The sequence below is a fragment of the Falco cherrug genome, chromosome 4, assembly GCF_023634085.1.
Source record: "Falco cherrug isolate bFalChe1 chromosome 4, bFalChe1.pri, whole genome shotgun sequence".
Taxonomy (NCBI): Eukaryota; Metazoa; Chordata; class Aves; order Falconiformes; family Falconidae; genus Falco; species Falco cherrug.
This window is the reverse complement of record NC_073700.1, coordinates 24,074,809-24,096,524: the sequence shown is the minus strand read 5'-3', so window position 1 is coordinate 24,096,524 and position 21,716 is coordinate 24,074,809. Positions and strand designations below refer to the sequence as shown.

General features: G+C 45.6%; 1 protein-coding gene across 2 annotated transcripts; it reads right to left on the bottom strand.

The window, feature by feature from the left end:
* Positions 1 to 81: 81 nt before the first annotated feature.
* LOC102052219 (cullin-associated NEDD8-dissociated protein 1-like) lies at positions 82 to 21,695 on the bottom strand. Of its 2 annotated transcripts, none has more exons than XM_055707810.1 (15): positions 21,204 to 21,695; positions 18,516 to 18,659; positions 14,440 to 14,594; positions 12,583 to 12,706; positions 11,676 to 11,932; positions 10,949 to 11,054; positions 10,142 to 10,281; positions 8,426 to 8,718; positions 6,904 to 7,045; positions 4,167 to 5,672; positions 3,698 to 3,793; positions 2,845 to 3,014; positions 2,569 to 2,733; positions 1,732 to 1,839; positions 82 to 1,511 (listed from the first exon to the last, which is right to left on the bottom strand). In XM_055707810.1, exons 1-15 carry the CDS (start codon positions 21,269 to 21,271, stop codon positions 1,284 to 1,286), a joined length of 3,702 nt encoding a protein of 1,233 aa, XP_055563785.1. In that variant the 5' UTR covers positions 21,272 to 21,695; the 3' UTR covers positions 82 to 1,283. The 2 variants fall into 2 exon arrangements, with proteins under 2 accessions (XP_055563785.1, XP_055563787.1); XM_055707812.1 differs by lacking the exon at positions 21,204 to 21,695 and adding an exon at positions 17,775 to 17,846 and having other exon boundaries at positions 18,516 to 18,621.
* Between the last annotated feature and the right edge of the window lie 21 nt (positions 21,696 to 21,716).

The window sequence follows — 21,716 nt, the reverse complement described above, 5'->3', positions numbered from 1 at the left end:
GCCTGCTTGTCCCAGGTTGGCCTTGTGGCAGCAATTTGCAACATCACTGTGATAGCTAATGAATTCAAGAACACACAGAGCCACAGGTATATCTTTATTTTTTATACCACTCAAACAGAATGGGCATTCTTTCACACAGGACTATATAAATATTTTTCACATCAACCACTCTAGAAAGAAAGAAATGAAGGCTCACTACAGCTCCATAGTTAGAGGAACCGTCACAGTGGCCTTGTTACCTAATTTGCCGTTACCTCTCCTTAAGGCTTTTTTTCCCCCTATGCAAAGCGGGATTTGAACACAACAGTTGCTATAGAGCATGATAGAAGGGTTAGCGTGCTGCTTGTGTGCTCGCACCTCCAGCTCTTGGCTCACCTCTTAGTGCTCTCACACTACAATACTGAGCACCAGCTTTGCTGCAAGGGCCTGCAGCCTTTGTGTTGGTGGCTCAACACAAACACGGAGCTGCTGAAAGCAGGAAAGATAAGCCAGTGTTAAATGCAAAAAAACCAAAAAAAGCTTAGTGTAAGGTTTGTTACTATAATGCAATCATGTAATCATTGGAAGACAGCTGGTTGAGGTATTTTGCAGTCGAAACCATAAAAATGAGTCAAGATAGCTGCGCATAGCCCAAACACTGCAGAAACCCTGAACTGAGTGCAGCGCTGGGTGGAAAGCCTGGGGAGTGGGACAGTGCACTGCCCCATGCAACTCCTGTGGCTCTGCTAATGCAGTGCTCCTTTTTGAAACGGGGCCTATGGTTATGATGCTTATCACTAACCAAAGACAGAACTTCCTGTTTTTAGCCACGTTATTTAGTGAAACAATATAAATACGTTCTTCAGGCAATTCAGGGTAGAAAGTGCATGTGCAGTGGTTAAAAAAAATATGTTTTAAACAATTTTTCTTTATACTGCAGTAAGGAAATATTTCAGGAAGTACTTTGCATTTTTCATGGAACCACACTCAATTTTGATTGCCTTGTACGCTCCTTAAAAACTCCCTGAAAAATCAGAATACTTGTCTCCCAACCCCTCCCCTGCATAAGGATGCGCTTCCCTTATTATCTCACATGTCTCATTACAGTTCAGCAAGGCGCCTGATGCTCACAAATGCGGCCAGAACCAGCCCTTTTCTCCTGATGGCGCCCAGTGACAGTGACTTGCAAGTGGCTGTTGCAGCAGGGACCAGAGCGATGAGGTTCTTCCTGGTCCCGTCTGTGGCGTCTCCCAGTTAATGCGTTGCGAGGGCAGGAAGGTGGTGGAGTAACAGGCAGATCTTACTTAGCTCATGTCCATTGACTCTGAGGTGGGTAGGGAAGCAGAATCTTTCTGAATGCTCTCAAAAAGTGATGCCATTTCAGGATTGGATCTGATCTGAGATGAAAACTCAGCCATCGCTGGACTTTTCTCTACTTCAGGGATGGTGAGGAGAGCAGCTACTGCTCTCATGGCGGATCGCTTCAGTTCATCCTGCTTTTCAAATTCCTGTTTCACGGAACCAGCTTTTACCTACAGATCCAAAGCACCACTTTTGGTTGGCATTTAGAAAAGATGGTACAGGCACAAAGAATGAGGCACACCAGCAGAGATGGAGACCAGCAGATTATTTTCTAGCTGGAGGAGTATGGGGAGAGCAGGCTGCTCAGAAGCAGCAACAGAAGGCTAACTGCAGCAGCAGCTTTGTGGCGCAGCCCACCCCCAGTGGGGCATGCTGTCTGCCTGATCTTACCTTGGTGGAGCACGTTGCCCGGAGCGGCTCAATCAGTCGCTCGAGCCGCTGCAGCACAGCATTGGGACAGAGCGTGGACAGCCGAGCCAACATGATGAAAGTCAGCATCTAGACAAAGGAGGGAAGATAAAACAGGTTGCTTCACCGCGCCCTCCGATCCCCAGGCTTTGAGCGTGGGTCCTCTCTGCTGAAGCCCATGTGGTTGTTCTCCCCAGGGTGTCGTGCAGTACCCGCACAGTGGCGAGCTGCTCTGCACTTGTGCAAAGGGGTTCAGTAGGAGCTTGGGTGGTATCAGAAATGCAGCCACTGGCAGCCAGCAGACAGGAGTTGCATGGCTGGGCTCTGGTCCCAGGTGCATGTGGTGCCTGTACGGGGCTGACAGCTTTTGAGAGAAACGGCAGTGTTCAGCACCGGGATCATGCCATTGCTGTACTCACCTCTAAGTGGAGGTAAATCAAGTAATAGTAGGAAAAGGATGTTACGCTTCCTACTATGCTATGAGGCCGTTCAAAAATGACAAAGCTGTATTTTTTTCAACAGTGCCAGCGACCCCACTGAGCAAGTGACAATCATAAGTTTAAAGGCAGAAGGAAATTATTTTAGACTTTGCTAAATTTCCTATAAAACCAACTATATGAGGGTTGCATTTTCAAGGCCACCATGGTCAAACTAGAGCTAGACAACGTCAGATGAAAGGCTGCAGCTGTTGCAGAGAACAGGAAACAGCACGGGAAGGGCACTCTGCTGTGGCGACGTCAGCTCCATTCAAGCCCAGGCCCCCAGAGAATGAACAACATCGGGGACATCACCACCCTCCAGCAGTTAAGGCACATCTACCCGAATGTCATAGTGATCTTTCAGTCCATCCTCCACATGGTTCAGGTACTCGTAGATATCCAGTCGGTCAAGGCAGCTTTCCAGCAGCGTGTACATGCACTCAAAAGCAGCTTTCCTCACATCAAGGCCATCATCCACTGTGTGCTTGAATGGCCCCATTTCTACCTTAAAAAAGAAAAAAAATACAGCTGTCACCTAATAGCAGACAGGGAGGCATCTTCATCTCAGCTTCACAGCCACCAACCGTATTGCACCCAAGCTGAACTAATGACATACCTCCCGGATGAGTTCCCTTCTGACCTTCGTTTCATTATACAAGCTGGGGAGAACTGCACTTAATAAATCTCGTATTAAAGAAGGTTTGTTGTGAGCTGCAGAATTAAACATGGCTAAAGCCACACGTCGAACGTTCAAGTCTGGATCCTGGAGGGTTTTTAAGAAGTCACCTGTGGAATAAGAACACGCCAGTCAGTCCTGCTGCAGTGTTTTAGAAGTCTTTTAAAATTATATCACAGTGTATTTCAGGTAACCTGGTTATGAAAGCATCTATGGTAAGGTAACTCTAGAGGCACGGTCTAACAGAGACATTCAAGATGCTTTCCCTCCCTTCAGTAAATGGAAGAAACGTTACTTTCCTGCACTTGAGCATAAAACCAAATTGCATGATTCTAGCTACCTCATCGTAAAGTCAAATCAGAAGCTTTGGTATTCAAGGAAGTTGGATTTTGGTTTTTTCTTGATCAAATCTCATCTGCTCAGACTTGTCTGAAACAGAAGGCCCAATTTTATACAACAGGATCTGAGACGTAGGCTCCTGAGACATAAGACCCTTTTAATGTAGGTTATATTTTCCAAGCTCCTTGTTGTGAGATGCTGGATTTGTAAGTTTAAATGCAGAAGGAACTTACGTTCCCTAAGAAACTCTGTCACCAATGGAACATGCCGAAGAGCAAGACATCAGAGCATTTAACAAGGACTCACATGATAGTGTTGCTCTTTAATCCCAAAAGCAGAGCAACACAGGTAAAAACTAACTGGATTAGATGAGGTTCACATAGGTGTGAAAAATCCCTCAGGTGCTAATGACATCTCATGTTCCCAGCTCCCATTGCTGTTTGTAGTAGCCTACCTATGCAGCCTTTCAGGAGAGCATCAACGGGCTGAGGCTGGTCTGCAATTGTGAATTTGATTGCAGTTACCACCGTGCCCCGGGCATGTGGAGAGCCTGCATGAAAATGGAAAGAAAAAAGTGAAAGACCAAGAGACAAAATCATTGCTGCAACGTCGTAGTACATATTTTGCTCTTGCTCACACTACATGTGTTGAAGAGATAAAGAAAACAGAGGATTTATCTTAACAGCTCCTTGTTTAAATCTTGCTTCTGCACAATATCCATGTGCGGTCCCTGTTCCCAACACCCTCCTGGCCCCCATGCAAACCAGTGCTCCTCTGATCCCCGCCTTGCAGAGATCTCTCATTTCCTTCTCGCCTCTGCAACTGGCTTTGCTCCCTGTTGTGCCCACTAGCAGTTTACAAGAGGACTTTCCAGCAAAAGAAGGCACTTCCCCACTCTTACTCACTGTCGCCCTTCTGGTTACCTGATGACAGCTGTTTTTTCAGCCGGGGTAGCAGCTCAGAAGGATTCACCAGAGTCAGCTTCCCCAAGCACTCAGCCACCACATTGCGTGTCCCTTCCTCTGTGCACTCACAGTGCTTGAAAAGCAGAGCCCAAATATCCTCCACGTAAGGTTTGAGGCCATTGGCTGGGGACGAGCTGATGACTTCTTTTAGAGAGTGCAGCAGGAGGTATTGCCTCTTGGGCTGGGTTACAATCTCTTTCAGCATGAAGGGAAGATACTCCTTAAGGTTCCCAACACTGACATTCCCCAACGCATAGGAAGCGGCAGATTTCACCTCTTCGCTGGTGGAAGTGAATGCCTCCAGGATGACAGTTTTGAGTTCTCTCTGAGCACTGAGGTTCATGGTGCGCCCTATCTCTGCCAGTGAAAGGAAAGCTAGCACTTTAACAGCAGAGCTGGACTTGGGGTTTTTTACATCCTGGATAAACTGGTTCACGGTCACAGGGGCTTCCTTTGGGCAGGCTGAGGAAAGGGCTGCCACGCACTTTGCAACAGAGTAATATGCCTGTTTGTGTAACGTCAGTGATGCCCCGGCTAATCCTGAGGAATAAACAGGTGCAGTCAGCTGCTTCATCAGCTCTGAGTAGCACATGGTGGCCGCCTTTGCCAGAACCAGAGCCTGGAAGAAGTCTACGATGGCATTCAGCGCCCCTCCCTGAAGCAAAGGTGAGTGGACAAGCTGAAAGACTTCAGCAAGAGCTGAACCGCTGATCTTAGAGATACAGGATGGGTAAACCTTAGCCAGAGTAGTAAGGAACACGATAGCCACCTGCGAAACATGCATGTCATTCTCAGTAATTAAAGCGGGGAGCTCTGTTAGGACAGACTCTATCATGGCAGGCTTGAGGCTGTCACTGTAGTTCTTCACCAGAATATCCAGAGCAGTCAGAGTGCTCAGTTTCAAGGCACGTTGATTCTTTCTCAGGAAGGAGGCTAGAATGGGGAAACCTTCCCCCAGAATGGGTCTCAAATCTATTTTCAGTGGAGAGCTAGCAATTAAGGTTAATGCTTTGACTGTTGTCAATCTGGTAATTTCATTTTTGAGCCTCTCCAGAAATATCTTCAAGGTTGGCTGGAGATCAGTGCTTAAGTGGTCTCCCAGATTGTAAATAATCTGTCCCATGCAGGAGATAGCACGCTCTTTCACCTCCTGGTCGATGTCAGCTGCCTTCAGCCGCTTCAGAGTAGCAGGGAAAAGGTCCTTCACATAGGGCTTGGCATCAAAACTGCAAGATTTGTCCAAAGGCCTGATAACTTTCACAAGTTGCTGAGTGACCAGCAGAGCTTCTGAAGTGATCTTATAAAAGGGGTCTCCGATACAGGTCACAACAGGAGGTAACAGGCTTTTGATATGAGGATGAAATACCTCTGGCTGGTGGTTGCAAAGAAGAACATGAAGGAAAGACAGCGTATCAATCCTCATGTTGGAGGAGCTGGATTTATCGGCCAAGGAGAAAACAATACCTGTGCAGAAGCCACAAGAATGACTGCTGTCTTATTTAATCAAATGGTTTTTTATCACACCTCCCTCCCCCTCAAAGAAGGACGCAATTGGAATCAGTTTTCTTTCTTTCCTCTCCCCACCCAAAAGATACATTAGAGAGAGCTACTCTCCTTGCCATCTTTCTGCTTTCCAGGAAGCAGCAATTCAGACATAACTGGTCTTTCTAGCAGTCCTGGATGGCTGGCTACAAAAACTTAGGAAGTTAATTCGAAGTCATCCTGGGCTGAGAGGAGAAGGGATGCTTAGTCAAGTGCAACTAAGCATGACAAAATGGCACGGAAGTAAGACTGGGAAAGCCTAGTCTCAACAACAGGCACTCTGGGCAGCAGAAATGCCCCTTGTTGAGTTTTTCTTTCATTCTTCTGTTGAAAGTCTTAAAAAAAAAGAAAGCAGGGCTCTACGTTTATCTAGTTTTACATCTGTGTTAGTATTGTTTGAACATAATGGTGGACCATTAAAGATGGACTGCCTTTGCAGAAGGGCTATACTTCCAAGTCCAGTTTCTGTGGCACATATTTATGTTTCCTAGAAGACTTACTGAGAAATATTTACAACAACACTGCTTGCCACCCCTGAAGTCATGCCTGGCTCTTGGTTTGAATGTCTTTTTCCAAAGAGGGAGGTGCATGTATGTGGCCCAGGGACAATCACAGGAGACTTTTTTTATATTTAGTGTACAGTCACACCAAAAGCAAAAGCAGGACCTTAGTATTACGAGGCCTTCAGCTGTGGGATGCTTCATGAGACTATAGGCAGACTATAGGAAAGCTCAGAGAAAAACAGAGTGGTGCAAATTAAATAATCAGCCAATACAAATAATTTTTTTAAATGCCACTGCATTTTGCAAAAAAAATAATAAAATAATGACACTTGTGTTACTGATTGCAGCAGGCTACCACATTATTCCAGCCAGTTTCAAAGCAGGTTGGAATAGGCCCTGCTAAAAGCATCCTTCAGGGGGCTGTGGAAATGAACTTGATATTATTATCCTGGCTTTCAGGTGTAGACAGAAGCCACGAATGATCTGGGAGCTGTTTAGCACATCAACACAGAGCAGAACTGGATATGTATGTCCTGATGCTGAGCAGAATAATACACAGGAATAAAACTGGAACGTGTAGGCAAGGAGCATACATGTTAGGAATGGATTGAGCCAACCCTCCTTCGCCCTCAGCCCACAGACAAGTTTACCAGGGACAAGTGCAGGGATGTGATCTGCCAGGCAACCAGGGAGAACATTGGCCAGTTCTGTCAGGAGGCTTAAACAACCCTGTCTTGATTTGATGCTCTTTTCCTTCAGCTGCTTGTGCAAGGCCTTGACGATGTTGGGGACCTGCAGTTTGGAAAAGAAAATCAGAAAGAAACCTGAGTCATCCCAGCTTCCAGGGCACCAACCTACGCTACCAAAGCTGCTTCCTCAGCTGAGCCAGAAGCACTAACAGTACAGCAAGAGAACTACCAGGCAGACAGCAAGACACAGTGCACCTGTTCACCAGAGAACAGACTTGGGATAGATTACAAGACAGTGCACGTGAAGAAAAGATACATGAACAGAAGAGTGGGAGGGGATGTTATTCTTCTTTTCCATATTCTACAAACAGAATTCTAAGCAGCCCTTCCTGAAGTTGGTGTTACCCCTAATACAGGCGCTTAAAGAAACACAACAAAATGATCAGACCAGGACACACTGCTAAACTAAAGGAGCTTAGAGTTTTATGATTCCTTCCTCGTCTGCTGTTTAAGGATCTAGCCCCATCACTGTTATTTAAAACTCGGGAACCCCTGCCAGTGTTCCAGTGAAATAAAAAAAAGTTCCAGTGAAATCAAAAAATGAACCACAGGGCGGAGGTGCAAGTTATTTACATAAATATCTCACACATATAAGATGATTAATCAGTGAAGTAATTACATTTTGGCAGGGATTCTAATCCTCCTGCTTCAAAGACTCACCAGTCAGTAGTAGCATCAGCCAGAAAAGGCTGCTCTCATGGTCACGCTATTCTATAACAACATGGTTATTTCCACTGTTTCTTTTGTCTTCTAATATGGCATGTGTGCACCACAGTGTTAGCAAGGATCCTGGGCTAGGCAGGTCCTGATCAGCATGTGTGGCTAAATTATTCTGGCTATAATTACTACAGCCTATTTCTAAATTAAAGCAGTGCATCAGAAAAATCACTTCCACTACTGTTTGTTTGATCAGCAGTGACGTACAGACAGCATGCACGACAGCAAGCTACCCTGGATGCCACTGGCTGTTCTCCCATAATGAACAGAGTTGCGTACTCTGCTGCACCTACCAAACAGGTCCAAACCTTACAGGGCTTCCAGTGGCCTAATCTGGTACCTTTCTACCAGAAATTATTCAATGCATTTCCTGAGCAGCAGCTGGAGTAACTGTAGAACAGACTGATGCTTCACCCAAAGGCTGACCTGTCTCATACACAGTCTGCAAACATGTGCCAGAGGCCAGCGGAGGGGGAGCAGTGCAGGTTACACCTCAGTGCTCCTGCAACAGCTTAGCGCACGCTCTCTGAGAACAGTGGGGGACAAACAGCAAACGGTCAGTCCTCAGGATTTGCATGCCCAAGGGCTCCTTCAGTTAGCTCCGTTCTCAAGCTTAACTACTAGGCATATTCATCATATTCATCAGTGGCGTGGTACCGACTTCATTGCTTTCTGATTTAACCCAGCCTGCCATCTTCTCACGCACCTGGTTCTGAAGCATTGTCAAGGGAACATCATCTTTGCCAGAGGCATCTGAAGCATGCAGCCAGCTCTGGATGGGCAGCGTTTGCTTCAGCAAGGAGATATAAGCACTGAAGATGTCAGCTTTGACGTTCTCCTCCCTCTCTTTGAATCTGCTTATCAAGACTGGGGAAAGAGTTTTGTAGAAGTCCTGAAGGAGATCATGCCTGCTGCTGACAATGGCCTCGAGGCACTTCGCTGCAGACCTGCGGACTTTCCAGCTGATGTCATCATCGTCACTGTACTCATCATCGCTTTCTGGAAAGCCGACAAGGGAAAGCAAGGTGCACCATTAGGAGAAAACCAGAGCTGGAGGACCACTTGATCCTCAGAGCTTCCCTCCCCAGCTGAATGGACAGAGAGATGCCAGTAACTCACACATATCTGGGAACATGAAACCATCCAGAGTAGCCTGTCCCTACAGACATCATTACTAGCCAATATGACCCAGGGCTGCCCTGTGTCAGATTCTTCTGTTCCAAGAGATGCTGGAGAATAAACCTTACTGTTACTGCCCTCACTGGCCACTTCAACTCGGGCATCAAGGCTTTTGTTCTGAAGGGAGACTGAGGTTCCCAGATTTTAAAGCCAGAAATACTTAAATATTTGTCTTAGCAATTCCTGAATGGCACAAAACAGCATAACAATTTACTATGTTATTAGCAGAACAATTAACATATTCTCCAATCCTGGACAGGATCTTACTGCAATTAGCATGAAAGTAAACAAAAATGCCTTCCTTCCAAGGAACTTGTTCTAACTTTGGCTTTTAGCTGTCACGCTATATGTGGCTATAAACAGAATGAGACACATTATGAAATACTGTCTATAGTTAAGAGGCCGACCAAGGCTCAACATTCACCTCAAAGTAAACACAATTCAGAAAATAAACGAAAGACGTCTTTTGAAGACAGCTAACTTTCACTGATTTCCAAGATGTTTTCAGTGGTGGACCAAGACCTTTTAATGGTAGCACTCTGAAGTGTTCAGGACTGTAACTTTGCTCTTTTCTGATACAAAGTAGTAAAAAATATCTACCTTAAGGTAAAAATGTAATTGTGCAGCTACTATGTTTGTAGGCTGTTAAGTTGCCCTAAAACTGTTACACCAAAATTGCAGGCTTTCACTGAAAATAGCAGTTAAGCATATACATCTTCCTGCAGAAACAAGGAACCAGCCTTGCAAACGGGCACAAGTGCAGAATTACAGGCTCTGGAGCCCCCAAGTGACAGCAAAGCAAGCCTCGACTGGCTGTTGTGCTCAGCAACAATGTGTATGTGTGGAAAACAGCCTAGTAAACAGAGAGGTAAGCCTGGCTGCTTGTTGGGTGTGCTCCAAGGAACTCCTGCAGTCAGCAGGCACAGGAAGAACAGTGCTTCTTTGGTCTAGCCCTCCACTAAGCGAGTTCAGATTTCAAGTTTCAGTGTTTTCACTGTTGCCTAAGACAGGCAGAGATCTGAGGATCTTGTCAGGAAAAAACCTAAAAACAAACTGAGTTACTGCTGGAACTCTGGACATACAGCTATGTTATTACCATTGGCAAATTAAAATAAGCCATTTAAAAGAACTGACTGTCTTGAAGCAGATCTGAAAAGTAACATCACAGAGGGTGAGAAAGCAGGAAGGGGAGAAATGTTAACCCAGTGTTCTGCTGAGCACAGTCATCCTCACTAGCAGGCACCTTGCTCTTCATCCTCCCCATTTTCAGTTTCCATCATCTCTTCCTCCTCGTTATCATAGTTGTAGTTTGGGTCAAAGGTGATGTACTTCAAACATAACCCCATCACATTAGGGATATGAGGGTCGATTTCCTTTGGGCACCTATCATGACAAATAAAAATCCTAAGAGTTAATAAATTGAAGACCAAGCTATTTTAAATATCAAGATAATATAATTAATCTCAAAAGGATCCCAAAATGCCTCACAGACTGTATGAACATTTTCCTAACGTGAGTTAAACCCGAGCTGCTCCTTCCTGCTGTGCATGAAGCAAGACCACATTCCCCTGGGGAGGATGCAGTGATTTCTGTAAGGAAAAAAAAATTAAATAAATTGCCTTTACCACCTCGCTGAAGCCTTCCTTCATGACAGAAAACCTCAGCAGCTCTGCAGAGCTCCTTTTCCAAGACAAGCAGTAAACGTTTGACCAAACAACAACAGAGCTGCAGCTCAGCAGCTCTTCTGCCTGAGTCCCCTTCCTGCCTCCCACTCCCTTCACGCACCAGGAGCGAGGCAGTTCCCTCTTGCTGAGGAATTCTCCAAGGACAAGGAAAACTCCCACTCCTGCAAAACCAATACAGAAACACTCTCACACATTGAGGTAAAACATCTCGTAACTCATGCCCAATCTGCATGTGGAGATTTCATTTGCAAACTGTCTTTCCCAACAGGAATGCATGTAGGAAGACACTCAACCCTGGATGCTGAACATACAGATAATTTACACTAGGAGGACACTGATGCACAGGATGGCACACAGGCACACACCTTCTCACAAAAGACTCAAAGGCCTGAAAGCAGTACTCTCTCAGCTCATCATCTTCCACATTACAGTACTGAACAATCAGAGGAACTATCTTCTCCAGATGTTCTCCTGGGAAAGACAAAGTAAGCAATGGTGAACAAACATTCCAGCCTTCACTCATCCAAGCAGCTAACAGCTCACCAAGCTCACCATCTTCCACTTCCTTTGTGTGCCTGGCAGAGCGTGCCTCCCCTGGACCTCATGGGCAAGGAGCCAGCAGCTCAGCAAAGACCAGTCTTGCGGGGGTTTTCAGCAGATGACCCCTGTTCCCTGTCTTCAGCCCCTTGTGGGCATTTCAGTTACAGAAAGAGCTGTGATAAAAGATCTTCTAGGACCTAATCTCAGCTCTGTCAGATCTTTTAGAAAAGTAATACAATATGCTGCCCTCCATTTCTCCTCTCATTTAAAGTGGGGTGAATTCACGGACCTAATTCACAGAGGTGTTAATTCAGACCAGGGAAGCGCCACAAGACCTTGAGATGAAATCACTGCACAAGGGCAGCCAGAGAGTTACTCTGGTGTCTCCTCCCTTCCAAGTGGAGATCAGAGAGCTAAGTCAGGACCGCAGAGGGAGTCACAAAGCACAAGCCACTAACACGTTAGGAACAAAGTGAGCAGGCTTATTACTGAAAGGAGCTGCTCTAAAATGCATGCAAGTTTCTCAGTGTCACTTCAAGTTGCTCATCCTACCTACACGGTGTCCAGCCTGCCTGCTGATGCCAGCGACACACTGAATGTACGTCCTGGTAGTCGAAGTAGACTCATTCCTCTTCAGCTCAGAAAGCAGATGCTCTGTGAGCTCTGAGAAGATGTTTCCGCTGCAGGTCAAGACAAGATGACCCAAGGCAATGATGGCCCTTTTACATACTGCCAGCCTGGGGCTTGTCAGCTGGGGTAGGAGGCAGTTGAGGATGGAGGAGTGGAAAGAGTAGAGTGTTCCCCCTAGTCTGCAATCAACAGAACAAGGCAGAAGTTTAAAGTCAAAGCCTCAAAGAAAAAGCCCTCTTGCCAGCAAAAAATGTAAAAATCCTTCAGCTATGAAGACTTCATGCGTATTGTGGGGAGGGAGAGGAAAAGGGTGGGTTTGGCATTTTGGTCTGAACACTGACTTGTTCTGTAAAACACAGGGAGAGGTTATTTTCTCCATCACAGAGGAGTTTGATTTTGGCTGTGTCCTTCTGGATGACCTGGGGGTTTGCCAAGAATTTCCTGCATGCAGTTGACACATGACACTGTCACTCTGACTTATGTAACAAGAGAAAGAGGCAGCTGGGAAAAAAATGCACGTGTGACCAGATCACAGGGCTAAAATAAACTTCCCTGCCTTGCCCTCTCCCTCCCTACATTTGTTTGAACTGTGCCTCTGTGGGATCCATCACCAATGTTACTGCTATTCCCAAGCACAGAAAGGCTCAGCGTGTCATTTCTCATCCCTGCTGGGGCATCTGCTCTGCAGAGATATTCCCCAGTGGCAGCCAACCCAAATCCTTTATTTTTAAGTCCTCATAGTAGGATTAGGGAAATAGAGAAGTCAAAAGCAAACACATACATACAGCCCCCTGCCATACATAGCTGTAAGAAGAAAATCCTTTGGTACCTGCTCAGCATATCTGACAGGATGTCAAGAGCCTCCAGCTGCACAGATACATCCTCCTGCTTGCCAATGGCTCCTGTCAGCTGGGCTGTGATCTTTTTGCACACATTTGCTGTCATGGTGGAGCCTGCAAGAGAGATTTTTCTCCACTGTCAGTTAAAAAGAAGTATTTTTACTGCTAAGAACCATACAATCCTCCTACCTTAAAAAAATAAATCACCACTGGGAGACCTAACCAGAACAGCAGTCAACTAGCTTTTGTTTGAGATAGTGGATACACACTGCAAACAGTGAGGTATCTCCCTCTGCAGTATGATGCATTAACTGCTTGGAAGAAGCTTCTCTTCTTGGAGAGTGTTTTTTACCCTAAAACGCCCTGGCTGTCTCACAGGCAGCTCCCAGATCCACGTGATGCGGAAGAGCTAGGTAGCGTTTTCTCCCATTTTTAACTTGAAAATGTTCAGTTTCAACAAATTGAGGTTTTCTTGATAGGAAGAGCAGTCTTGGCAGAAACCGTTTCTCAGCTCCATGATGAAATTTAAGATTAGAACTAGATAAATCCATATATATATTACCCAGGTTCCAGAACGTGTTGAAATTACAAATACAGTCCAGAACCTCAATCTCCTACAGTCCAGATCAATGTCTCGATACCAGTTTAGTCCTCATGCTGGGGTGTGCCTGTCTCAGCACTGATTTCTGTTGTGGGATTTCTCCCAGTTGGTTCAGTACAACGCACAAGCAATTTCAAATTCCACAAAACTTTCACAGAAAGGGACAATTGCTTCCCACACCTTTCTGAACAGCCTCTGTGATGCAACAGAGACAGCAGAAGTGGAACATCCTAGGAGCATCATTAACTGCTGTACAACACTGAGAGTCTGCCTCAAGTGCACGCTGTTTCTTGGACTATTATTTCAAACCTTCCCTTTGCTCCAGACAGCACCACAGCAACAGCAACCACATGGAGTGGGGCTTAGGGTGAAGAAAGCACAGGGGGAGATGTCCAGCCTCTCTACTTTGCAACACACCCACACTGCTTTTGCTGCCTTCTACCTATACAGTGTCAATCTCAACCCTTAAGGAGATGACTTATCTGATGCTACCCTAAAACGGTTCCAGTTCATGTGATTTATGTTAAATGAAGGATTCTGAAAGGAAGGCTCACAAGAGCTTAACATTTTGCAAAATTAAGAGAGGAATTCAGCAAGTATATGCATATTAATTTTAGTTCTCCTCCCAATCTAAAATCCAGCAGCCTGGCAGCACTGCCACGGCCACCCACCATGAAGGAACAACAGATACATGAGATAGCTGCAGAGGAAACTTAAATCTCTGGGAGTCTCAGATATCTCCCGAATAGCTGCTGCATTTTTGGAATACGTAGTTCCAAAAGCAGGAGAAGCAGCCAGCCAGGGTAGCTGTGGCAGTCAGAAGTCTTGGCCCAGCCAGGCTGCAGACAGAAGGTGGTGCAGTGCTGGCACTGCTGAGATCGCAGAGAATAGTGGCACGGCTGACATGGAGATGAACAGCCCTGCCAGACTGCCCAAACAGCAGTATTGTGATGCACACTGCATGCTTTAGGTCTGCTGTAGACAGAAATGGATTGCTCCATGAACTCAGATGCAGTTTCAGACTTAAGTATCCTCAGGGTGACCAGCTCACATTTTTGCTTCATCCCAGCTTTAATCACATTGGTGTCTGAGCTTCTACTATCTCTCCTCCTTATTTCATTAGCTGTCCTCTAGCAGGTGAATAAGGAATCTGTAACTTTTAGACTCTGAGCTACAAGTTTTCCTGTTTCCCCAAAGCCATGATTCCCTGTTGCCTCAGTCTGGCAAACAAGGTCAGACATGTTACCGGTAGAAGCTGGTGGCAGCTCAGAGATGACTGTTTTCAGTCCAATGCTGGAGATATCTCGCAGCTGTTCCTTGTCTGATAACATGTTTGTGCACAGCGTATCCACAATGGTTTCCACCTGGTACTCCTTCACTTTGCCAACCAGTGGGCCCAGACTGTGGGAAGAAAAGCCAGTCAGAATGAAGAGGAAGAGCGATGCTTTCCACCATCAGAAGGGATGCTCAGGCTCACTTCTCCTTAAAGGCAGCTCAGCCCCAAGTGCAAATATTAGCAAAACATTGTTATCAACCAACGCTATCCTGCAGCTCTTGTCATGTCCCCAGGTTTACGTACACTGCATTGTTGCCTCAGTTAACTCTGTATTAGACTTTAGATCAGACCTGTAGGAGAACATTTCACATCAATTAGTGCAAACATGAGGCCAGTTAAGATCTTACTGGAAGGAACACCTCAGAAATTACAAGACAGTGAATTTTTACAAAACCAAGCACGTTACACAGAGTAATGGTAAAATCTACTGTCAGGTTTTGGAAAAAGAAAAAAAAATACAAACACAAAACCAACCCAACCATCAAAAACTGACTTTCAGGAAGAAATGCCAAATGGATTTTCACAATTAGCTACCTATTGCCCTCTGCTGTGTGTGTGAAAACCTCTTAACTTGAGCCAAGGCTCAGAACTACAACAGAAGGAAGGCCTCTCCCTTTCCCCTGCACTCTTTTAAAAATAATAATAATTATTATTATAAAAACTTTCTGTTGACAACCTGTGTTTCCTGGGAAGTTTGCACTCAAATTTGTGCATAGAGTGTTTGTCAGCATTTCTCTGTAACTACTTATTTTTGCAATTTTACAAGGCAACTAGCTAAAACGTAAAGTTCTAACTGTATTTCAGAAAGTCACGTTACTACTTTCCTTCCCTAACCAGCGGCACTTAACTCTTTGAACTGAGCTAATGAATTCAAAAGGCATTTGTTTCCCATGCATGTTCTGTATCTCTTCCTAAGAAATTGCTGTTTCATATACAGCAAATCTGTTTGCTAGAATTCTCATGAGAAGCAAACACAGATGAGTAGAAACATCATGCCACAGAAAATTCCACCTTCTTGTTTTAGCAAACACCCACAGAAAATACTTACAACATGTCACTCTTTGACAGGTTGAGTGAGCTTGCCCATGCTCCATGACCCACCAGCCGCAAAGATCCATGCGCAGGCCCCCATGGTTAAGCCACCCCTCCTCTCCCACTAGTGGTCTGCCCAGATGAAGAACTGGGGCCCTAGCTTAAAGATTAACACCACCAGGTAATTCTTCATGGCCAAATCCAGAAACTTGGCTTTGGAAGGATCTGGGCCTGCACAGGGATTCCTGACATGCTATAGGTTCTTTTCTATTTCTCGTGAGTCAGCATCACCCTGCAGAGAAGCAGCTCCTTGCTGTAGCAGTGATGTGGCTGTGCTCTAATATTCTGCACCAGGTGCAAAATGTTAGTCACTGCTTCCTTGTTCCCTTTCTTGTGGGGACTAGTCAATATTGAATGATTTGAACTGAATAATATAGTTTTTTTTTTCCTTTTGTTTCAAAAAACATATGAGAATTGAACAGCTCCCTGTGATTCATGTGCAGCACAACTGTTTTTCTAAACAGAGTTCTAGAGTTGTAAAAATCACCATGCTCGTGTTCCGGAGCAAAAATCCTGAAGGTTTCACAGTTCTTTTCCCGCCCCCCCCCTCTCTCAGTAGGCTGTCCACATGGCCAAGTGAAAATAGAAAATGGAGGGGAGGACTAATTTGACCCTTTGGAGGCTTGTGGGTGGTTATTTTTTTCTTCTTTTTACCTGTTAGACAAAAAAAGGAACTGGAGGGTTTGGCTCTGTATGCTGCATAATACTAGGGCACAGCCACTGATCCCTGGGGACTAACATCAGTGCTACGTGTCCACATAGCTCAAAATGAAAGGCTATAAGTTGCCTATAGAGTACAAAAAGAGACAGAGAGAAATGTAGGGCTTCCAACATACATTTCTTTCACTTTAGTTTACACATAGGAGAAGTTCAGTGGTAAAAGTCTCTGACTTCAGTGGGAGCTGAACAGAACTGTCAAAACATTGGCCTTGATGATTTATGTTTTCTTACAAGTTTGTATGAAAAGACACAGTGCTAAAAGACACATGTACTCTATAATGTTTATTGACGAACATAGTTTATAAAATCCTTGTACAAAAATACATTTTCTGTCTTCTTTTTCTCTCTTCATTTTGGCATAGCTCCAGTAATGCAAACTGTATGGAACACCTATGCACAGGTAGCTGTCTGCCTCCTGACACACCACAATTAACCCTAACAGCATGCTTAACAAACACTGTATATGCACAGTGTTTTCCAGAGTACATGAAGCAAACTCACAGTCTATTCCGTATAAGACCATTCCTAAACTCAATGATCGGGACAAGAATAGCTGTTTAAGACAAGACTCAGACAAGTCTTGTCTGAGTAGCTACTCTGAAATACAAGAATTAGAAAATACTAAATAATAAGACTTTGTGCAAGTAGTGTTCAATCTTACACCTCAACATGCAGAAAAGAACTGATAGTTATCCCTACTTTACAGGCAGCAGCACTGAGGCACAGAGAAGCTGAGGAACTCACCTAAATAAAACAAAAAATTAAAAAAAAAAAAAATCACAGAATCAGAAACAGGGCAAGTTTTTGTAGGGATTTCAAATCTGTGAGCTTTTTGGGTGTGAAGTTTGATTTCAACTTTCCTCTGAAGTAAGATCATAGTTTCAGATAATAAAATCAACTGCAAGACCTTTCATTAGTTTCCTAACTCACTACTGAATCCTGATGTGGGCTGCACAGATCCACACTTGGGCCTAATCCAACTGCCAGTGCCCTCAAACCATCACACTTCTTGGAGATCCTTGCCATCTGGCTGGGAGAAACTGACTGGGCATTAAGTGTTAGAAGTACTTCCATAAGTATGAAATTAAAATATTACTGGTTCCATTTTGAGGCCTTCTCATTATCACACTCTGGATGAATGAGAGATTGTAATGAGTATGGACTCATTGCTAACACAACCACAGATAAGCAAAGACATTTGTGCTCTGTTCAGTGTCCAACTGTTTTGCCTTAAACAGAATAAACAAACCCAAAGCAGGCAGACACCGGAACAGAGCCAGAAAAAGTCAAGACAGTGGGAGTCAGAAAGAAAGGGCCAAAGGTCACAGGGAAAGTTCAGGGACAGAAGCAGTATATGGTTATAAAGAAGGGAACGTGAATAAGATCCACAGTAGGAAAAAACAGGAACCCAAAGTTGTCTCTAAATGGCCCACCTTTCTGGAGCCCTGTGCATGAACTGACCCATTCAATTTCATTTCTACAATGAACACTCCCATTTAGACATGCTGGGGGAAAAAGACAGAAAAGACTATGTCAGCAGCAGGATCACTTCATCAGGTGATTCAGTAATAAAGGAACCTTCTGCCTTTTTCATTTGGATTAAAAAAATACTGAAATGGTCAAAGGCAAAGCAACTGCACAGGTTACACTTGGGAGTCAAAGCAGAGAAAAAACCTGAGTGCATTATAAACTTTAATGAAAATGCCCTTGAAGAGCAGGATTCGGACCTGAAATTCAAATGCGATTTTTGAAGGGCTATACATGTTTAGTATCATCTCTACCAAAGATAGGACCACTGGGCAATTTAGCACCGGATTTCAAAGCCCAAGAAAGCTGAGGGACTCGGTGATCAAAATTTTAAACTGGGCTTCTCTCTGAAGAAATGAAATCTTAGGCACGCTACTATTAATGTGGTAAGATTCATAACATAAACAGTGAACTACTCCCAAAATCACCTACTGCTTCTACAAAGACATCTGCATGCTTATCCTTTCTGAACGTCAACAGGAAAAGCAAATGTCATGCCTGGCATGAGAGGGAAAGCCCCTACACAAAGGGAGGTTTGAGTAAGGTGCCAGTGCCGCAGGGCCAGGCTCTGCTCTAACATCCTCTCCACAGTGTGTCACAGCTTTACTATTGCCAAGGAATATGGCAAGTACTGCCAAGGCTCTTACCACTTGACAGCAAGGTTCTGTACTTCCCCATTCTTGTCCTCCAGCAATTTCAAAAGCATTTTCACAACTTTTTTCTCGCTGTCTTCATCTAGTTTTATTGAATCTTTCTGTAGTTCCATCATCAGGTCGTTAGTGGCCATAAACCTGAAAGATCATATAGCAAAAGTGGATTGGCTGATACACAGACACAAATGCATTTCCTTCACATCACTTTGGAAAATGAAACTTGGCAATTACTCCTTGTATGAGAACACACTTTCAAAGAGTATCTTACCTTATCTTTCCAGACACTGTAAAGATTTATTACTATCTTACAAGCAGAAAACTCAGGTAGAGGTAGCTGGTGAAAAGGCTTTAGCCTAGGAATCTGTGAAAATGAGAAATATACATTCTCTATGCTACTTAAAATACACGACAGGGATGGGGTAAACTAAAACTCTAAAACTGGCACCCAGCTTGTGTATTTTTTTCTAGTGACTAAATCAAGATGGTTAACTATGCTAGAAAAAAACACTGTGGGTTTTTTTTCACCAATTGCCCAGCCTAGGAAAATCAGTCTAGGGTCTAAGCATGCACCTGGCTCTGTTCTTCCTGGCTTATTTAGCACTGATAGTATTATCTCACGCATAGATAAAGCCTATCAAGCTCAAAAATGAAAAATAAAGCCATGATTCCATGCAAACTATACCTTGGAAGTTCCCTAGGCTGTATTTAGACTGCTATGCACAAAACCAAGCAAGTATTTATCATTCCAGCTTAGAAGGAAAAACAAACTCCCAGCTGACTATTAGCCAATATATTTTTCTAACAGAGACAATGTCAAAATGGATATTGAGAAGTTCTGGAAAGTATCTATTTTCCTGGGAGCAAGAAATGTAAGAGGTGCTAGTACAGAAGTCTAAGGTTCTGAGAAATAGAAGTGTGGCTATCATATATTAGCTGCTTCCTAATGTTAGCCCCAGCACAGTGATGGATGTCTACGTGGAACCACAGAGCAGCTCTTCACTCTCATTTACCAAAGGACACCTCCGCCTTAAATTAGGCTCTGATGTAATTCATTCAGCATGTAACAGCCCTCGTGTACCAGGGCAACAGTTGTGTCTTCAATCTGCAAGCCCGTTCCTGAGCAGCAACCAGGTACATCTGGAATGAGGGACTGCTGTGGCGTTAGATAGCCAGCCCAAAATCCAAAATGAGAAAAACAGAGGGACTTTGCCCTATAATGCTAACAACATGCAAGGTAATTTTGATTTTCTGAGAGTTATTAAGCTGTACTTGCAAGCATGACCAATTATGGCCACGGGCTGAGCAGAGTCTTCTGCGGCAGCACATCCAGCTTTGGACTTGTTACCTGCTGCCATCCTGCCCACAGGCCCTTGGAAACGGGCACAGAGGTGCATTTATAGGAGGAAAGCACATGAAACCTGGTCCTATAACAGTCATGCAACTGAAGACAGACACAAGCTCACATTTGACCGTGTGCTAGGAGGAAATGGCTTTGGAATACCTCTGTAACGTGCCTGTGTTGGGCACATCTGGTTTGAAGTGTCTACTTATCTACATCACATTGGTGTCGATAAGTTCTTCATTCCGAGATTTCGGTAACACCATCATTGAACATTCTTTAAAAAGTACCGATTTTAACATCAGAAAAACCATCAGCAGCCTCTGCAAAAATCAACCTACTTCTAGGGTACCACTAACCCCTCTCTTCTAAAAGACCTCGAAATACCAAGTCTGACACAAATGCCACCTTCCAGATTGATACTGAGAGATTGATATGCTCATGGTTGAAGTCTTTCACACTTAAAACAATTTATTACAAAGCACCTTAAGAATCCGAGTCACTGGCCCCAAACCTAAAAGGATATCAAAATTTTCTGTGGACATAACCAAAGAAAATAAAAGAATCAGTTTGGCTAGGGAGGCTTGTTTTCCCATTGCACGGAAACAGTTCTTAAAGCAATCTGAGCACAGCCAGTATCTGCAGCATCCATCACATGGGTGGCACAGCTTCTCAGACTAGTGTCTCCCAGACTTTTTAATGCACTGACCATCCCACTCTAGCAGAAAAACAAAGAAATATTTCAGCATTTTTGCTACAACGTTCTTCATTTGCAAAAGAAGCCAGAATTTAAATCCAGCTGACAGGACTTTTATTTCCCCTTCCACTTTGCTCGTTCCCTTCCATTACACAGCGATCTAGGCAAGGCAGAGGAAGGTGGTGGGTCTCTCTACACCACACCCCCGCAGCCAGAAGAACAGTTAGATTGAAATACTGTAAATAACTAATTCTGATATAGAAACACTCTGAACACCAACTGTTGGGATTTACCTGCCGGCAGGGTGGAGGTACCGTGCCTGCTCCTGAGGAACAGGGTCCCTCCAGTGCGAAGGGACCCCCCCTCTCAGTGGTGCGGGGGGCGTCTAGTGGGAAGAGACCCCCCAAAGTGCGAAGGGACACCCTCCCCATGGGACGGGGAGGTTCCGGGGGGAGGGGACTCCGGAAAGTGCCAAAGGACTCCCTCAAAGTGCGAAGGGACACCCCCCAGTGGGGCGGGGGGCTTCCAGTGTGAACGGACCCCCCAAAAGCGCGCAGGGGCCTCCCAGCGGGAAGCCCCCCGCCCGTGCAGCCCCCCCGGGGCCCAAGGCGCTGCTCCCAGGTGGCTGCGGCCCGTGCCCCCGCACCTGAAGTCCTTGTCGGCGGAGGTCATCTTCTCCAGCAGGCTGGAGATGTGGTAGGAGACGCTGGCCATCGCGGCGGCGCCTGGGCTGCGCGGGAAGATGGCGGCGGGCACCGGGGCCAGGGTCGCGCCGCCGCCCGCTCCCCTCAGGGCCGCCGGCCGGGCGTCCCCCCGAGGCGGCGGGCCGAGGCCGAGAGCGGCGGCCTCGAGGGGCCCCGCCGGCCGGGAGCGGGGCGGGGCGGCGGCCCGAAGGCCTACGGGCGGCGGCGGGTGGTTTCTCCTGGCTCGGTTGGCGCCTCCCGCCGCCGCGGTAGGGGCAGCCTAGGGATCCACGCACGGAGAGCGGCGGGAAAGGCCACAGCCACCGGCCCGTGTGAGCCGGGGGGGAGCGGGAGGCCGGGGAGGCCGGTGGCACAGCCGGCGCTGGGCCCCCTTCCCGCCAGCGCTCCGCTCCCCACCCGCAAAGCACGGCCGAGGCTCCGCACACGCGGCGTGGCTCTGCGGCATGCACGGCCGT